General features: G+C 36.6%; 4 protein-coding genes across 5 annotated transcripts in view; 3 read left to right on the top strand and 1 right to left on the bottom strand.

The window, feature by feature from the left end:
- Flo2 (flotillin-2) overlaps window positions 1-13,917 on the bottom strand; it is a 148,858-nt gene extending 134,941 nt beyond the window's left edge. Inside the window, exons 1-2 of the mRNA XM_076768380.1 lie at window positions 13,841-13,917; window positions 13,629-13,764 (exon numbers count right to left, since the gene is read on the bottom strand). Of these exons, the coding sequence (XP_076624495.1) occupies window positions 13,629-13,677 (49 nt within the window). The 5' untranslated portion in view covers window positions 13,678-13,764; window positions 13,841-13,917. The remainder of the gene's footprint in view (window positions 1-13,628; window positions 13,765-13,840) is intronic.
- Window positions 1,034-3,414, top strand: LOC143343783 (glucose dehydrogenase [FAD, quinone]). The gene is made up of 2 exons (XM_076769015.1): window positions 1,034-2,881; window positions 3,092-3,414. The coding sequence occupies exons 1-2, from the start codon at window positions 1,070-1,072 to the stop codon at window positions 3,233-3,235; spliced, it is 1,956 nt and encodes a 651-aa protein (XP_076625130.1). The 5' UTR covers window positions 1,034-1,069; the 3' UTR covers window positions 3,236-3,414.
- LOC143343459 (glucose dehydrogenase [FAD, quinone]-like) lies at window positions 4,899-11,386 on the top strand. 2 transcript variants are annotated; one of them, XM_076768377.1, is made up of 3 exons: window positions 4,899-5,596; window positions 8,133-8,668; window positions 9,535-11,386. In XM_076768377.1, the coding sequence occupies exons 2-3, from the start codon at window positions 8,137-8,139 to the stop codon at window positions 10,812-10,814; spliced, it is 1,812 nt and encodes a 603-aa protein (XP_076624492.1). In that variant the 5' UTR covers window positions 4,899-5,596; window positions 8,133-8,136; the 3' UTR covers window positions 10,815-11,386. The 2 variants fall into 2 exon arrangements, with proteins under 2 accessions (XP_076624492.1, XP_076624493.1); XM_076768378.1 differs by having other exon boundaries at window positions 4,899-6,182.
- Window positions 13,918-14,453: 536 nt separating the features above from the next.
- Sip1 (septin interacting protein 1) lies at window positions 14,454-18,694 on the top strand. Its single transcript, XM_076768358.1, has 8 exons — window positions 14,454-14,696; window positions 14,807-15,023; window positions 15,111-15,288; window positions 15,505-16,460; window positions 16,550-16,746; window positions 17,520-17,948; window positions 18,029-18,186; window positions 18,273-18,694. Exons 1-8 carry the CDS (start codon window positions 14,588-14,590, stop codon window positions 18,519-18,521), a joined length of 2,493 nt encoding a protein of 830 aa, XP_076624473.1. The 5' UTR covers window positions 14,454-14,587; the 3' UTR covers window positions 18,522-18,694.
- Window positions 18,695-19,223: the final 529 nt, after the last annotated feature.

The following is a 19,223-nucleotide window of genomic DNA, read 5'->3' as shown; positions in this document are numbered from 1 at the left end:
AATTTTAAATAAAACGATGCGACTAAATATTGTTCCGTTGCTTCATTTAACAACTGATCTTAAACATCACGCGGCACCGTGTGGACTGTCGTTTCTTCTTTATTCTGTCCATGAAACAAGTACCGTTTACCAAATCATACGAGACGGAGGAGGAGTCGACACTAGGCTAGAATTAACCCACCGTTAGTCGTGCGGGTAACACGTGTCACCCACCTCTATATTTTTCTTTATAGTTCTAAAGCGGTTCGCGTTAGCGGACTAGCCTTTAGTACAATTCTAGCAGTGTACAGGAAAACATTTTCTATCGTTTTCCCCAACTAAACGTATCTGGTTTTCGAATGAATATTTTACCTGATGTAAATCCTACGTGTTGGAAAAAGCTTTATTCAAATTTGTTAATTTCCCTGGATAATAATTGTCTGTGCTGTCGGAGATCCCACTGCCACTTAAAGCTACTTAAAACAGGGACCGAGGAGGATCTTATGCGTATGGAAGGATTTGAGACAAAACCGTCGGAAAAATTCGGATGTGTCAAATTTTTAGAAAATCTGTGAGTCGATTTGAGGAATAAAGCTTTGAAGAGGTCGACGTAAGAGTGCCATTTTGTCCCTAATATTAAGTTGACTCGATCCTAAAAATTTGACTTGCAACGAGGAATTAAAAATACTTGTAATTTATAATCTTGAAACAAAGTTAGGTTATAATCGACTAACAAATCATTTTCACCAAAAATACGTACCAAACGCTTTAATTCGATCATCTTCGGATATACGTAAGTGACTCTACGACCACACAAGAAAATAATGAAAGGAGAATTATTGACAACGAACGAGTTGTTTAAATCAATAATGAACTTTGCAATTCTGTTTCGTGCAAGTCAGCGTCTATTACTCCTTGTGCCTCACTTACGACACGTTCACCTGTTAAACGTCCCATCATTAAGCATAAATAATAAATATGCGTGCGATGTTCACGAAAAAAGGACATTACCGCGTCACGTCTGCGGATATATATACCGAGCGTGAGCAACGAGACGCTATTCTTATTTTCCGGCTAAAAATCGTTCGAAATGAATCTGAGAGGTGGTCTCGTCCTCGCCATCTCACGGCTCGTTTTCTTCCTGGCGGTCGTGATTTTTCACGATCAGTCGCGCGTAAACGCCCAACAAAGACAATACGTGAACCTCTATGGCACCGAGGACTTCAACTCCTCCGCGGTGGAGAACGTGCTTGGCACGGGGATGGGACTGATAAATTTCTTGTACAACAACCAAAGGTTTCAACAGAGCGCCCAACCGGATGTGACGCCAGCGTCCAATTCCCAGTACGATTTCATCGTGGTGGGTGCTGGGACTGCTGGCGCGACGATTGCGTCCAGACTCAGCGAGATCGGGGATGCAAAAGTGCTGTTGATCGAGGCTGGTCCCGAAGAAACCCTAATCATGGACATTCCTATACTCGCGTCCTTCATGCAACCGGTGGACGAGATAAACTGGAAGTACGAAACAGAACCGTCCGACACGTATTGCACGGGGATGAAAGAGCACAGATGCAGATGGCCCAGAGGCAAAGTGATGGGTGGTAGCAGCGTTTTGAACTACATGATAGCCACCAGAGGCAACCCGGTGGACTACGATCGATGGGCCCAGATGGGCAACCCCGGATGGGCTTTCAAGGACGTTCTGAAATACTTCAAGAAGATGGAGAACATACAGATACCAGAGTTAAGGAACGATCGAGAGTACCACAGCACCGAGGGGCCAGTGTCCATAGACAACGCGCCTTTCCACACGCCATTGTTAACGGCGTTCTTGGAAGGCGGTCAGGAATTAGGGTACCCGTTATTGGACTACAACGGACGGAAGCAAATCGGTTTCGCGCAGGTACAATCGACCATGTACCGGGGATACCGAATGAGCAGCAACAAGGCGTATCTGGTAGGGAAGAGACGGCCGAACCTTCACGTGACAAAGATGAGCATGGTGCACAAGATTCTGATAGACAGGGGGTCCAAACGAGCGGTGGGTGTTCAGTTCATGAAAAACAATCGTCGTATCTCGGTGTACGCGACGAAAGAGGTGATAATGTGCGCCGGGGCTATCGGGACTCCTCAATTGTTGATGCTTTCCGGTATAGGGCCTGCTGAGCACTTGAAGGAAATGGGAATCGAGGTGGTGCAAGACTTGAGAGTCGGTGACAATCTTATGGACCATATTGTGTACGGTGGTTTGACGTTCACGATCAACCAACCGGTCAGTTTGTCGATGCTGACTATATCGGACATTTCGAAGCCTTATTTTAGGGACTTCTTGCAATCGAACAACGGCCCGGCCACGATCAGTGGCGGTTGCGAGGGAATCGCGTTCGCGGACGTGGACGATCCAACGAACCGCGACGGGCTACCAAACATAGAACTGCTCAGTCTGGTCAGTTCGATTTACACGTACAAAACCACCATGGACAATTTCGGTTTCAACGACGAGATCGTGCAGAAGTTCTCATCGTTCCAACACACCCCATCATGGGGAGTGTTCCCGTTGTTGCTGAGACCGAACAGCCGTGGCTGGATAAGGCTCAAGTCCAAGGACGCGAACGTCAAGCCGATGATCGTGGCTAATTATTTGGACGACCCGGAAGACAGACGGGTTTTGGTGAAAGGAATCAGACTGGCCTTGCAGGTCAGTCGAACGAAAGCCATGCAACAATTCGGCGTGACTTTTTACAACAAAACTACGTCCGAGTGCGAGAAGTACCCCTTCGATTCGGATGATTATTGGGTATGCAACGCCAGGACCCAGACGCTTACTATTTATCACTATAGCGGTACTTGCAAAATGGGCCCACCGGAAGATCCCACTGCTGTCGTCGATCCGACTCTAAAGGTACGTAACCGAGCTATTAGGTTTCTTTCGATCGAAATACGGACTCGTAGTCCAATTTCGTTTTAGTATAAGGATTGATAAAGATGGTAACAGAAAAAAACGAGACTTTTGCATGAAATTACGTCAAAAGTGTTAATATATTGAACAGTGCCTTTTGTTTGCAGTGTTCTTAAGTATTGTTATTAACAATGAAACGCTTAATTGTTGCAGGTGTACGGAGTCAAGGGATTGAGAGTGGCCGATGCTTCCATGATGCCGGAAATTCCATTGGGGCACACGAATATTCCGGCATACATGGTCGCTGAAAAAGCGGCGGATATGATTAAAGAAGAATGGGGATATCTGAATAGATAATTATCAGACTTGAACTAGAAAATATAAAAGTGAAATGCTAAAAAATACTCATTTATGATAAATATGATATACAACGATAATTGTAAAATTATTAACACCGTGTGATATTGCATCTTAAAAAATGCAATAATCGAGAGCGATAATATGAGCAAAATGTATTTAATTTTATGAAATATTTAGAGAGAAGCTAAAAAGTGCTTAAAAGAATTTACATTACTCATATGAATTTCAAAGATGGTAAATGTCAAGAACTTAATATTTTTTTATGCATAAAAAACGCTACATAAATTTTACGAATGAAAAACATGGAGTGTCGTAATTTTAATAATAGTCCCATAAATAAATCTCGAATATCTGCGCCGACCGCAAAGTGTTCGATTGAATAATAATTATGTTTGGTAATTAACAAATTTCCACTCTCGTTTCTCGAGAAAACATGAATTTGAGCATTAATACAGTTAGCACAATTGATGTTATCGCTTACATGTTAATCTACTAATTAGAGTATGTACATTTTCACGCAAATACGTTAGACTAATTTATTCAAATATGTGCCATATTAACTCCAGGCAGATGATAATGTCGATAGTAATGTCGAAGCTACGTGCTATCCTTTAATTGTTTATCATTAATATACATTCCCATTTCTGTATTCTGTATGTAATGAATACAGCAACGTTTCGTGTATAAATTTATATTTACATAACGGACTGTACATAGAGATCGTACATGTGTGTACATTGAACGAAAATATATGCAAGGCGTTTAATGGAATATAATGTTCTATTGAATTGCTAATTCATGTTTTATGGAATTACTACCATTTTTTTAAAATTAGCATGGAACTAATGTAAATTTTCTTTTTAATTGTAACTGCAATATAATAAACGTCTTATTTATATGAACATTTTTAAATGATGAACACTACCACAACAACAATACATAATAAATTAAAGGAAATATTAAGTGAAATTTATCGCGGAAGAATAAGTTCTATATTTAAACACAAATATTCTGGAAACAGGAAGATTCTTTTAGTATCGCGTGAACGTTGGTTTAATACAAAGTAACGTATCTTTCAACGCTTATAAATTGAAAACTATTTTACCTGTTGTTTAATCGATATTTTATTTATTATTTCCATAGTTAATGATCGAAGCTCAACAACTGATTTTTCATACACTTACATGTATTAATTTCCATAGACACACTATTTTTGTATACTCATATGTATTAATTTCCATACACGTGTTTTTTAAGATTCTCAAAATCGTAAATTTTGTTCTGAGAATAAAAACACCCGAAATAATTGGAAATTGCTTTTTTTCAAGAGACGGGAACAGAAATTTGTTAAAAAATTTCGAGACCGCGTGCATAATCACTAAAAAGGCCAATAACACTTAAAATAAGTAAAAAGTGAAGGAGATAAAGGTTAAAAAAAAGGGTGAATCCGTTTGAAACGATAAATCGTGAATCGATTCGCTTCATCATTGTCTAAAAAAAGTGGTAAATCGACATCTTCCAGACGACTAATCCAAAATGTAAAAATAAAAAATTGTCAGAAAATACATACATGTAGAACACTATTATGTGCATATTTAATTACACGTCCTATCCCCACCATTATTGATTACAAGCTATGGCGTACTTTCTACGAGATTTTTTACGTAAGAAATCGGAAGAGATTGCCACTCTATAATCGCCATATATGCAAATTTGACGTATTAATTATTCTATCGTAAAAACACGTTCTGCTCGAAACTTTTGCTTCGTAAAATTCCAATATATGTACATACATTTTCTATTAAACTGCCATCGAGCAACTGATACATTTCTGTTATTTCTAACAAAAGCTTGTTTTGAACAGTCTTCTGGAAATACCCGATTTCTACATCCACGGTTAAATCACTTTTCCATAGTAAATAACAGAGAATTCTTTGACAAATGCAATCATCGAACCTTCAATATTTCTATATTTAGACGATGATTTTATTTGATAAAGAAGCTGTTCCTTGACATTTAGCCAAACTTTGAATTCCACATTACGTGCCATTGCGTATGGGCGTGCATACGGTGTCCCAATGTTGCGAGTATAAAAGTGGAACGTGAGCGAGATAAAACAGATGCACGCCATAATAGAGAAAACACAAGGACGGGTCGACGGGGTACAAAATAACATTACCCAAGTCCTCTAAGTATTACGTGAACGCCAGCGAGAAAGCGCATTTCTCTAGTGGATCTCGAAGTGGAAAGTGGACACACGAGGACTTTGGAAAGAGTTTCGGCAGCCTCGCCACGCATCATTTGTTCCCCGACGACGCTGGAAGCCTGCCATTAACTCACCGCGATCGAAAACGAATGGTAACAACAATTTAATAACGGCCACCGTTGTCGCGACGGCATTCCAACGATAAAGTAACGAGTCGAAACCGAACGCGTTCGATCTTCGATTCGAGCAGCAGCGAGTCAACGAGTCTCGAACAAAGCTCGATAGGCTGACAATAATAAAATGTATCGCGATACTTGTTGCAGAGTGTTTCGTTTTCTAGTTGCGTAACGTGTTCGGTGTATGAATGAAAATGTACCCGATTGTGGCTGACTTCTACGTATGGTGCGACTAGCACATACCGCGATTAGGTGCAGTGGCGAAAGCGTGCGTGCGCGATTCGGTCATAATAAAGCTGTTATTACCAAGAAACCATTCTAAATTGCTCGTCGCGGAATTTATGGTGCGTTCGTATTTTTTCGCGCGATTATATGTGTAAAATGTCGAGGAGATACACTGTGATATCCACTGATAAAATTTTGTAGATTTGGAACCTACGGACACGCCCATCGTTATAAAGTCTCAAAAATTTGAATATCGAGCACGAAATTATTGTTGATAAATTTTGTGGAACCGATATAATACGAACTGTAGAGATTTTACGAATGAGATAAGGACGAGGTAGGTTTTGGCTGAAACGCGAACCCTTATTGCTCGAAGCGGTAATGAGAATTGTGAAATTGCCTTAACGGTTATCGTTTATGTCGCTTTATCTTCTCATTCCTAGGTAATTATAACAATAATGGTACATGAAAAACGTGTCTAACGAGGTTAAAGATTACGGTTACTCGGGTAGGAAATAACATTTAAATACTTAGTTCACGCTTAGACGCGTAATTTCTTCGGTGTAATTATATGATGATTAAACAATACTATAATTTACGTCGATAAATCGTTAGAAAAATCGTAATGATTTGCTCTTTGATATTGTATATTATAATTTTTAGAAGAATACCGTTTAATGATATCGAAAACGTTTTCATAAATTTAATGCTTGGACGTTAACTTTAAAGCAACCCTATTTTCGAAAATTTGTCACTGTTCTCTTTCAAATTTATATTCTAGCTACTAAGAGATCGTATTTATCCGAAACTGCAAAAAATGGTTAAAGAAATTTATTTTATGCTAAAGTGAAACAATTTTTATTTGATAGATCTATCTTCTCGTTTAAATATCCCAAACATTCAGGGTGTTCCGTCACCTCTGGGAAAAATTTTAATACAGGATTCTAGAGGCCAAAATAAGACGAAAATCAAGAATACCAATTTGTTGATGGAGGCTTCGTTAAAAAGTTATTAACAATTAAATTCAAAAATTTCAAATCGTTCTGGAAAAATTATTTTCGGTTGCGGGGGTCAATTACAGTCATTTTTGGTGAATACACATACTTTCGAAATCCTACCCACTTTCGAGAAAAAATTCGAGTAAGTGCTGAAAGTTTAGGGTGAAAAAAAAGACTTTCGAATCGTCTTGAAAAAATTATTTTTAGTTGCAGGGGTAAATTGCAAGCATTTTTGGTCAACAGACATAACCCCGAAATCCTACTCAGTTTCGAGAAAAAAATTCCTTACCGAAAATATAATTTCTGGCCAGAAATGTCTGCCCGAATTTTCATGCGAATCTTTAAAACATCATAACTTCTGAACGGATTGGACGATTTTAATGTTTAAAAAAGCAAACTACGCGTATTTTGGTGGAGAATATGTAGAAATTCTAAAAATATTGGAAAAGTTGATCCTTGACCTTGCAAAATGAGAAAAACCCCCTAAAACTGGTCCAATTTTCAAACAGCCATAACTCCTACAATAGTAAAGATATCTCATTAAAACTTTTTTCTGAAGTAGAGCTCATGGGTACCTACAAAAAAGTATTAGACAACTTTTCTGTAGGGCGTCAAATAAAATTACTAAAAATGAAAAACGAATTTTTAAGAAAAATCGACGGGGGGTAGCTGCCTAAATTTTTCGACGAAAAAAAAATTTCAAATCGTTCTAAAAAAAATACTTTTGGTTGCAGGGGTCAATTACAATCATTTTTGGTGAATAGTCATATCCCCGAAATCCTACTGATTTCTTAGAAAAAAATTCGAGAATATGTGAAATTTTTCGACAAAATTAAAAAATTTCAAATCGTTCTGGAAAAACTATTTTCGGTTGCGGGGGTCAATAATAATCATTTTTGGTGAATAGACATACCCCCGAAATCCTACCCACTTTCTAGAAAAAAATTCGAGAAGGTGTGAAATTTTTCGACGGAAAAAAAAGATTTTAAATCGTTTTGGAAAAATTATTTTCGGTTGCGGGAGTCAATTACAATCATTTTTGGTGAATAGACATACCCCCGAAATCTTGCGCATTTTCGAGAAAAAAATTCAATACGGTCGGAACTTTAAACGTTAATAACTATTTAACAAAGCCTTCATCAACAAATTGGTATATCTGTATATCTGAATATATTACTTCGAAATCGTTTGAAACTTTTTGACCACTAATTCTTCCAAAACGTTCGAATTAATTTTAAACCAAGCACCGATAAAAATTATTTTATAATTGAAAACTAATACTTTTGCAGCGTCATGGCTAACTACATTGGAATCTTCCTGTTAATGGCTTGCCTCATCCATTACGGAAAGTCTGAATCGTTCTTGGACGCCATGAGGAGTTACGGACCGTCGCCGGAAGTTTTAAATAGAATCGATCCCAATAACAAGAGATACGACTTCATTGTCGTAGGCGCCGGATCGGCTGGTTCCGTGCTAGCCAATCGTCTCTCGGAGAACAAAAAATGGAACGTCCTCCTTCTGGAAGCTGGTGGACCTGAGACTCTGCTCCACCAGATCCCAATCCTCGTGGGTTACTTTCAATTATCGAACTTCAACTGGGGCTACAAAGTGGAGCCTCAACGAAACGCCTGCCTGGGAATGGTGAATCGACAATGCTCTTGGCCGCGAGGCAAGGCTTTAGGTGGTACGAGTACTCTCAATTACATGATCCATACACGAGGTAACAAGTTGGATTACGATATCTGGGCCGCACTGGGCAACGAGGGCTGGTCTTACAACGACGTGTTGCATTATTACAAGAAGAGCGAAAAATTCGACGTACCAGGTTAGTCGATTATTTTCTGTACATCGATGTTTCGTGAAATGAACCCGGACGCGATTCGTAAGTTGAACGTTTCTATCCCTTCCAACTGGGGGGGGGGGGGGGGCCGCGTGGAATCGGTAAAACAATTTGTACAGTGCGTACTATAAATATACCCTTTTAAAATGTAAGAAATTTGATCTTTTGAAAATAAATTACGCTGTAATAGTACTTTCTATTCCTAGATAGTGCTATAAAAATAAATATTCAAAAACAGTCCTGTTAGTTTATTGTAACTAATAATTTAAATGACGGGAATACTGTTAAATCTGTGCTTCGTAAATGCGGGGTGTTCAACCACCCCTGGAAAAAATTTTAATGAAAGATTCTAGAGGCCAAAATATGACGAAAATCAAGGATACTAATTTGTTGATTGAGGCTTCATTAAAAAGTTATAGAAACATTTCCGGTCACATAGTATATTTTCGGTAAAGAATTTTTTTCTCGAAAGTGCGTAGGATTTCGGGGGTGTATCTATTCACCAAAAATGATTGTAATTGACTCCCACAACTAAAAATTATTTTTTTAGAACGATTTGAAATTTTTTAATTTTGTCGAAAAATTTCACACCTACTCGAATTTTTTTCTCGAAAGTGGGTAGGATTTCGGGGATATATCTATTCACCAAAAATGATTGTAATTGACCCCCTCAATCGAAAATAATTTTTTTAGACCGATATGAAATTTGTTTTTCGCCGAATTTCAGCACCCTGTTGATTTTTCTTAAAAACTCGTTTTTTTTAATAAATTTGTTTGACGTCCTATGGAAATTCTGTTTAGTACTTTTTTGTAAAAGCTTCTCTATTATATTTAGACACGATTGTGTTCAGGTACCAAGAACTCCTCGTACCACGGCGACAAAGGCTATCTAAACGTTCAGCACGTTCCGTACCACACGGAACTGGCTACAGCTTTTCTGAAAGCTGGTACGCAACTCGGTTACAAGATCGTGGATTACAACGGCGCGGACCAGATCGGATTTTCGTACATCCAAGCGACGATGGACAAAGGAACCAGGTGCAGCGCCTCGAAGGCTTATCTTCGAGTCAACAGACCGAACTTGAACATCGTCACCGGGGCAATAGTTACCAAAGTCCTGATCGACAAGAACAAGCACGCGTTCGGGGTCGAGTACATGTGGAACAATCGGACCAAGAAGGTCTTCTGCTCCAAGGAAGTGATTCTATCGGCCGGAACTATAGACTCCGCGAAATTGTTGATGTTGTCTGGAATAGGTCCCAAGGATCACCTGGAGGAGCTGGGAATCGAGGTGGTGCAAGACTCAAAGGTCGGATACAACATGTACGAGCACGTTGGTTTCCTCGGATTGACCTTCTTGGTAGACAAACCTGTGTCGTTGCTGCAAAACAGGCTAGCAAGACCAGGCGTGTTCGTGCAGTATATTCTGAATAGGAGCGGCTTGATGTCGCTTCCGGGAGGAGCGGAAGCTCTGGCGTTCATCAGAACGAAGTATGCGCCCGACAGCAGACCGGACGTGGAACTTTTGTTCGCGTCTGGATCGCTGCACTCCGACGGAGGCGTGCCGTTGAAGAAGGCACTCAGGATATCCGACGAGCTCTACAACACCGTTTACAAGCCGATCGAGAATCGGGACGCGTGGTCGATATGGCCAATCCTCCAGAATCCCAGGAGCATCGGTAGACTCACTCTGAGATCGGCGGATCCGTTCGAGCCGCCCAAGATGGACCCGAATTTCTTCGAGCATCCGGCGGACTTAGAGATCATTCTCGAGGGGATCAAACACGCGATCAACGTCTCGAAGACGGTTCATTTCCAGAAATACGGGACCAGATTGCACGATATAAAGATTCCTGGTTGCAGAGCTTTCGAATTCGCTAGCGACGACTATTGGCGATGCGCCATCAAGCACATACCCTCGATGATGAACCACGAAATAGGCACGGTTAAAATGGGGCCTAAGAGCGATCCTTACGCTGTCGTGGATCCACAACTGATCGTACACGGCGTGCAGAGACTGAGAGTGGCGGATGCTTCAATCATGCCAATGATGCCCACTGGTCACGTGAATGCGGGCATTTATATGATCGGAGAGAAGGCGGCTGATATGATCAAACGATTTTGGAAATGAAAACCTCGCTTTGTTGCGAATAAGATACCTAGACTATCCTGCTGCCACAAAGAATTGCTCAAGATTGTTCCTTATGGAAAACCTGATACTGATCACATTTGTGGAAATTATCGATCAACGCGTTGACTGCCATATCGAATCCCTCAAATTGTCCGCGAGAACGAAGCTTTGTTTTTAGACAATTGGAAACTTTTCTTTAACACCTAATCTTGAGAATTAATTTCTGTAGTTCCTTAGTGAAAAATCATGTCACCCGTGGGCGGCAGTCAATGTGTTAAGACACTTGGAACATAAGTCTGATTGTATATAGACGTTGCTTTTATCATGGACAACTATTAACATTTTTATTGCCTTTGATGGTAGAAGTTTTGGACGAAGATATTACTTGATTTAAAGAAACGATTGGTAGGATTTTTTCTTTAAATCTCCTTGGTCCAAACCAGCATTTTATTACACAAGGAAAAACAAATATAGTGACGAATAGAATCGTAATGTGAATTGTATGACCGTATTGAAAAACTAGCTGTATCATCTAGCGTTGTTAAGATAAATAAACTTCTTTTTTCTACTCATATACTTATATAAAATTATTATGGATAACTGTACCTGTAACCAACTATAATTAATAACACAAAAAAACTAATTATACAGAGCTAACTACAGGTTGTAGATGTACGAGATATCTTAGAAATTTTGTTACAAAATGACATCTCAGTCATATTCTTCAAGATTTCACGGTCATCGGTATTTCTTTAACTGTACGAATAAAAATTGTTTCGTTATTTATGTTCAAAATATGGAATTTTAAAAGCCTTCCGTAACTTTAAATTTTACCTCGTACAAAAAATTGTATGTTACTTAAAAATATTAAAAGTCAATAATTGAACTGTGCAGTTTATTATCTAAATAAAAGGAAATATTAGTCACACGACAAGACAAGATACCATTTATCTGTATGATAAGGACAAAACTTGAAATGTATAAATATATCATTTCCGTTATTTAGAAGTTTCCCTTTATTAAAATGAAAGTAATCTAGTTAAGCTAGTCGTTAAACTATTAATTCAGAAAAATAATTAATTGCGTCACTATTCTTTGCAAAGAGGCGACATGTTAACAACATACATCGATGTTTAGAATAGTTCCTTTTAAAAGTCGCGTAATTCAGTACTGTCATGGAGGACAGTATCTTTGCTCGATTAATTAGATGAGTGATAATAAAATTATTTGCGTGCACGACACGTTGCACAACAAACGAGTGACCCACATCGTTGTTCATTCTAATAAAAGGGAACTTCAAGGGTAGAAGCATGCAGCGAGTTCATCAATGATGACGTAAAACGAGGGATGAGTCATGCCTTTCCTTTCATACACTTCCGCGTAAAACTGAAGAAAAATATGAGCGATCGAAGGACTGCGTCGTTGGTATCTCTACTATTTTCGTAATAGTTGACGAATCACATTCGCGTTTCTAATATATCCAAAGAAATTTATGAAAAAAAAAATCAAAATGTATACGTTTGGAACTCCGAAATTCATAAACAGTTCTATTTATCATTTTTCCTGTGATCCTCAAAAATTTGACTTTAATAGGAGTAAATTAGGCTTTATTTCTACAATTATTAACTTCCTTTAACTAAACTTAATTGAAAACTGTTAAGGAATAAATTTTTGTATATAAGATTTTATACTTAAAATATTCACATTTATCACTATGAGTGTATCAAATGTCACGAATAATGGAAAACATGTTGAATATTTATCAGTAATGCATGCATACCTACACATATAAATAAATATAATTTCCATTAATGTATATGATTATAAATTGCATATGAACTAAATTAAATTTGTTTTGTCAACACCATTTATCTGATAAACGTATGCAAATGTAAATATACATGAAAGAAAATAATACAATTATACACATTGTCTACTCTTTCTTTATCAAAGTATTACATTAACGATCCTTGTTCTAACATGTACGTATATAGATTGTTAACCCTATGATCTTATTCCCAATTGCCTGAATTAGACTACACGAGTATACATATGTTTATTAATTTCACCTTGAGATTATTTAGCCCAAATTCATTGTTCCTTTAATATCTCTATCAATATGACGGATAAAACTAAAATCTTAGTACATTTTAAAAATAATACGGACAAAATGTTTCTAAAACCATTAAGTATTCTTATGACTAGTTTAATTCCCTCTAATCTACTTTGAAACATACTAGATTTGTTATTACCAAATTTAATTATAAAACATATACAGATAATGTATCACATTGTTCTTACTGTTTCTTTTCCCACTGCATGCAAAATAATAAATAAAACAATACTCAAGACACTATAATATGTATTTTAATATTTAACTATTTACTCTTCCTCTTTCAATAATAGTACTTTTGTTTGCACGATGTATTTTTTATATTTTTAACATACAAATATAAAGCTTTTAAATATTACAAAATAATCAGGAATAATTTCTGAGAATCTTGTGAGTATTACTCTGAATGAAAAACCTATTTACACATACATAAGTTGTGAAATGCAAACATATATGAAACTATAACCAAATACATTGAAGTGGTATTAACCAAGTAAATATTATTTGAGTTAGAGATATTTACAAATATAAAAATGAACCCTTCCAAAATGAAAAATGTTTAATTGTTAACGTTAACATTTCGGAGCCGGTAGTGTAAGTAAAAGCTACAAAAAAGAATCAAGCGTGGCAGCTCTAGGTTATTATATTGCACCGCTTGACCAAATTGTCAAAAAACATGTACTTCGTATTTATTTGCATACCTGATACAACGAGAGCTTCGTTTGGGCCACAGGTGTGAACGTTTCCCATTGTCAGATTAACTCCTGTTAACGTAGATGTAACAACAAACCGGTCAAAGCAAACACCAGCACAAGCACGATCACCACTAACACTAATCTGTACAATAAAATGGCAGTGATAAGATACGGATTAGTTCAAAACCCCCGGTAAATCATTAATAACATATAATAACCCGTATCTGTCGCGCGTCGTAAGGTTACGATGTTACTCAAAGCCACTACCCAAAATTATTTGTAGCTTTTGCAAAACCCTAGCTTGCGGCACTACCAACCTACGAGCTTTCGCGTATCGCGACTAGATTGCGACATCTGGGAATTATGCTTCTTTTCTATATTGGAGATTTGTTTTCAAACTTTAATTTCATTGATATTCTATACAGAATTTTAATATTTTTATTTTATAAAAATGATTCTATTTAATGGCACTTCGAAATGAACTCCACAACATTATATTGTGGCTCTATAATATTATATTAGTGACAATGATATAACATTGCCCTTTAATTTCAACCCTTGCGTAAATTTATTATCCGATAGCCGAAAGCTCATAAAATTGTATACTTCATGTATTTAAAACATTCATTTTATTATTCTTATGCTTTAATATTATATATTTTGATGATGTTTCCTATCAAAATATAAACATCTTTTAATTATTTCATGTATTTAAAAAATAAAATAAAGCTATCATGAAGTAATATTGCAATACTATGAACTTGCATTTAGTAGACTGAAGTTTGTTAGTATGGTAACACTGTAATCTGAAGTAAACCGCATAATAACATTTCTAACCTTCAATATTTGATAGTCAACCTATTGTTTTGATTTATTTGTACGTGTTGTTTACATCTTATTAAGTTCAATATAATAAATACTATTAGGAATTTATTTCATACACGGTATTAATAAATATTGTAAAGATGTCGGAAGACGAAGTAGAAAGTTTTGAAATTACGGATTACGATCTTGACAATGAATTTAATATCAATCGTCCTAGACGTAAATTAACAAAGAAACAACAAATGCTTGGTAAAAATTTTGTTTTAATCTACTTTACGTTATTCAAAAATTCTAATCCAGTGTTTTACACTTAATTAAGATAATGATTTTAAACGCTAATCAAACAAGTATTGTTTCAGGCATTTGGGCAGATGATAGCGATGAAGAAGAATTATCTGCTAGGCCATCATTTAAAACTTTTGACAAGGGACCTAAAAACTATACAGCCCCTGTAAATTTTGTAGCAGGTGGCATACAACAAGCTGGAAAACCAAAAGATGAGACAGAGGAAAAAGATGACGATGACAGTGATGAAAATACAAGTAAATTGCAAAGAGAATTTCCAAATAGTTCAAGGTAATGCATTTAATGCAAAGAAATTTAATTTAGTATTAATACTATGTACATGAATATTTTAATATTTTGTCTATTTTATGTTTGTAGCTCAGAAGATGAAAGACCAAGTATGGCACCGTTACGTTCATCTTTTTCATTAAACACAGATGGAGATATTGCTGGTTTACGTAAAAAGAAAAGTAAAGTAAATCCCTTACTAATACAAAGTGGAATGGGCAGTTGGGAGGTTCATACAAAAGGCATTGGAGCTAAGCTGTTATTACAGGTACATATAAATTGTTAAATCTTTTATTCAAACATTACAAATAGGGGTGTGCAAGAACTCGAAATCGGGTCGGGTCGGGAATACGAAATTTTTTCGGAATCGGGACGGGTACCTGAAAGTTTCGAGATTCTCGAATTTTTGGGGTTCCCGAAAAAGTCGGGATTCTCGCACACCCCTAATTACAAAAGTATATTTATTAATCTATTAATAATTTAGATGGGCTTTGAACCTGGCAAAGGGTTAGGTAAACAATTACAAGGTATAAGTGCACCAGTAGAAGCCCATTTGAGAAAAGGTAGAGGCGCAATTGGTGCTTATGGCCCAGAAAAAGGCCCAAAATTAGCAGATAAAAAGAAGGAAGAAGAAATAGAAGAAGGAAAAGATTCAAAAGCTAAATTATCTCAGTGGCGTAAAGGAGATAGTACTGTGGTTAAGAAGAAAGTGAAATATGTTTACCGAAGCGTTGATCAGGTTTTAGAGGATGGAAAACTAAAACCCAGCAAGAAAGTAAGGACATCTAACGAAATGAGCAGAGTTAAAGTTATAGATATGACTGGCCCTGAACAAAGAATTTTAAGTGGATACCATGCAATTGCTGGAGGTCAACAACGACCAGATGAAAGTGTCGTTGTTACTGATACAAAATCCAAACATAATTTTGCATTGCCAGAGCTCCAACATAATTTAAACATACTTGTCGACATGTGCGAGCAAGATATTATACAAAATGACAGACGAACGCGGCATTTGAATGATAGAGTAATTGCATTAGAAGCAGAGAAAAAAAATTTATCAAAAGTTATAGACCAACATGGTCAGCTCATTGACACGTTAGAAAACGTACTCGATATTGTGGACAGATTAATGGATGAAACAAATCAGATGTCATTACAAGAGACTGCAGAAGCTTTCAAAGATTTACAAGATAAATATTATGAGGAATATAAAATGTATGAACTTGGTGAATTGGCTAGCAGTTTTGTTGGTCCAAAAATAAAGGAATGTTTGACTAGTTGGAATCCAATAATGCAACCGAAACAACCCATTAAATTATTTGAACAATGGAAAAGTATTTTAGAAAGCGGCGCTACGACCCTTCAATCGCGAACTATGCAATCGTACGACCAACTTGTTTGGAATGCGTGGATGCCATCAATTAGAGGAGCCATACAGTATGTATCAAGTTACAATAAATAATTAAAACCATAAGTATAAAAACGAAGCAATCCTTTATAAAAACCTTTACTTATTACGATTTTAGACAGTGGACGTGTAGACAACCAGAGCCACTCATCGAATTAATCGAACATTGGATGCCATTGCTTCCAGGTTGGATATTAGAAAATATTCTAGATTTATTAATTCTTCCGAAACTTACTTTGGAAGTCGAAGAATGGAATCCCCTTACTGACACGGTACCGATTCACACGTGGATTCATCCGTGGCTGCCATTATTACGTGAGTATAACGTATTCTCAAAAGAAACTTGGAGTTCTTGACTAACAACAAACGACGGACACTGTTTAGGATTCCATACTGTTTGGATTCGATTTATCGATATTTTTTGTCTCGATCTAGGTCGAACTGCGCGCACATACAATTTGACACTTGAAATGTATCATCCACTAATAATAATAAAATTTTATATTTTTCATCATATTTTCATGGGAGTATTTATAATGGAGTAGCGAGATTTTTTCCGAAAAAATGAGTTCTATTTTAATCTTATTCGCGACAATATCTCAAATACTGTGCATCGGGTTGTACGTAATTAATCCCTTCCCGTGGCATTTAGCTCGACGAAATCCGGGCCCAAACGATAGACGTCAACGCGCAGTAAACAGACCAGACTGATGCTAAACTGCTTTGTAACAGAGATTATAAGAATCATGACCGACTTTTGTGGCGTACTGATAGGAACTAATGTTTGGGCCAAAATCTTCATCACAAATCAGACTTGTTAAAGTAGCGGAAAGGGTTAAAAGTAATCCTAATGGGATCATGTTTGTACTCATTCTCATTGGATACATATATTTTTTTTTTATAAAAATATAAATATAAAAGTTCAACTTTTTATTAGTGGTTGACGTACGTTTTTAAATATCGGAAGTCGACTGCGCGTAAATAAAAGATCATATGCTCTAAGTAGTTTCAAGAAATGAGATGGGGGGGGGGGGGTAGAAATATACCTGTTTTAAAGTCCAACAAACAACACTTTTATATTGCTACAGGTACTCGACTGGATACATTAATATATCCAATAATACGACGTAAATTAGGTTCTGCATTGGGTGGATGGCATCCATCTGACAGATCTGCTAGACTAATGTTACAACCATGGTCTAATGTCTTTGCAAAAGGAGATATGGAGGCCTTTTTAGTGAAAAATATAATACCAAAATTGCAAATAGCACTTTCGGAATTTGTTATTAATCCACATCAACAACATTTGGATCAGTGGAATTGGGTATATGAATGGAAGGAGTTAATTCCATCTCACATAATGGCAGGGTTGCTTGACAAATTTTTCTTCCCCAAATGGTTACAAGTCTTGGCTCTTTGGCTAAATCACTCCCCTAATTACGATCAAGTTACAAATTGGTATATGGGGTGGAAAGGCATGCTAAATGAAAAATTACTAGCCGAACCTTTAGTGAAAGGTGAGTGTTTGATCTAATACCAATTTCAATCTGCATTATACAAACTGCTTCATAAATGTATGGAATTTATTAATTTACAGAACACTTCAAGAAAGCATTGGATATGATGAATAGAGCAGTTACAGGACCACAAAGTCATCAACCAGGCGCAATGGAACAAGTTTCATATTTAACAAGCTTAGAAAGGACTCAACCTACCATATCACAGATGCCACCAACTGCACAACCAAGAATGGAGGTACAATTTAGGCTATTTATCATATTAGAACTTTTTTAATAACATTTTTTTTTTAACTTTCATAACATCATATTTGTACTTTACAGAGACTTGCTGAAGCAGTTCGAACGGCGTCGCAAATACCACAAGGTTTCAAAGACCTTGTTCAAAAGAAATGCGAAGAAAGAGGTATCCTGTTCATGCCTATACCAAATCGATATAGAGAAGCTAAACAAGTTTATAAGGTAGGCAATGTCCAAGCTTACATAGATAGAAATGTTTTATTTGTTTGCCATAATGGCATGAATTGGATGCCGACGCATTTAAATGCTTTATTAGACATGTCTGAACTTTAAAAGTAACTATACTCTAATTTAGAATGTAACTAACAATAAATAGTAAATTTAATTATTTATCTTGTACATATATTGTAAGATATTATGTATAATGTGACACTGAAAATGTACATTGCAAAATGTGCATAGTTTGCAAAAGTCAACTATCATTTTTGTACGATCTATGCCGTATAATAAATTATTATACCAGCATATTTACATATACGTGGTTCATTGAATAATCCGAAAATATTTACGTAACCTTTCATTCCAAATTCTACTTCATCTTCTCTTTTCACGTAAGTAACTAAATTTATAATTACCATAATGCAATAATAACAGGTATACACAGCTATAGAAGATATTGCCGTGGTCGAACAGTTACATACGAGTTTCTTGTTAAAACAATAAAATTAACTTCTATTCGTATCGCATAAATCCTGAGTTCCTTATAAGGAATGTCCGCGAAGCGTCGCCAAGCCCCCCCCCCCCCCCACTCATTTCTTTTAATGGCGGTAATTCAAATTGAAAGAGCGCAACTACCCTTTAACTCTGTTGCTATCTTCACAACTATTTGATATACAAGGAAGTCTTTTAAACAAATTCTGCATACTTTTTGATTAAAAATAACGTGATATACGTTTTAGTAGACAAAATTAATAGGAAAGAAAAGAAAAAACTGAACTTTACAATTAAAATAAAACTCGTTCTGTAGTTTTAAAA

This window comes from Colletes latitarsis, chromosome 7 (assembly GCF_051014445.1).
Source record: "Colletes latitarsis isolate SP2378_abdomen chromosome 7, iyColLati1, whole genome shotgun sequence".
NCBI classification, from domain to species: domain Eukaryota; kingdom Metazoa; phylum Arthropoda; class Insecta; order Hymenoptera; family Colletidae; genus Colletes; species Colletes latitarsis.
This window is presented reverse-complemented; position numbering and strand designations above follow the sequence as displayed.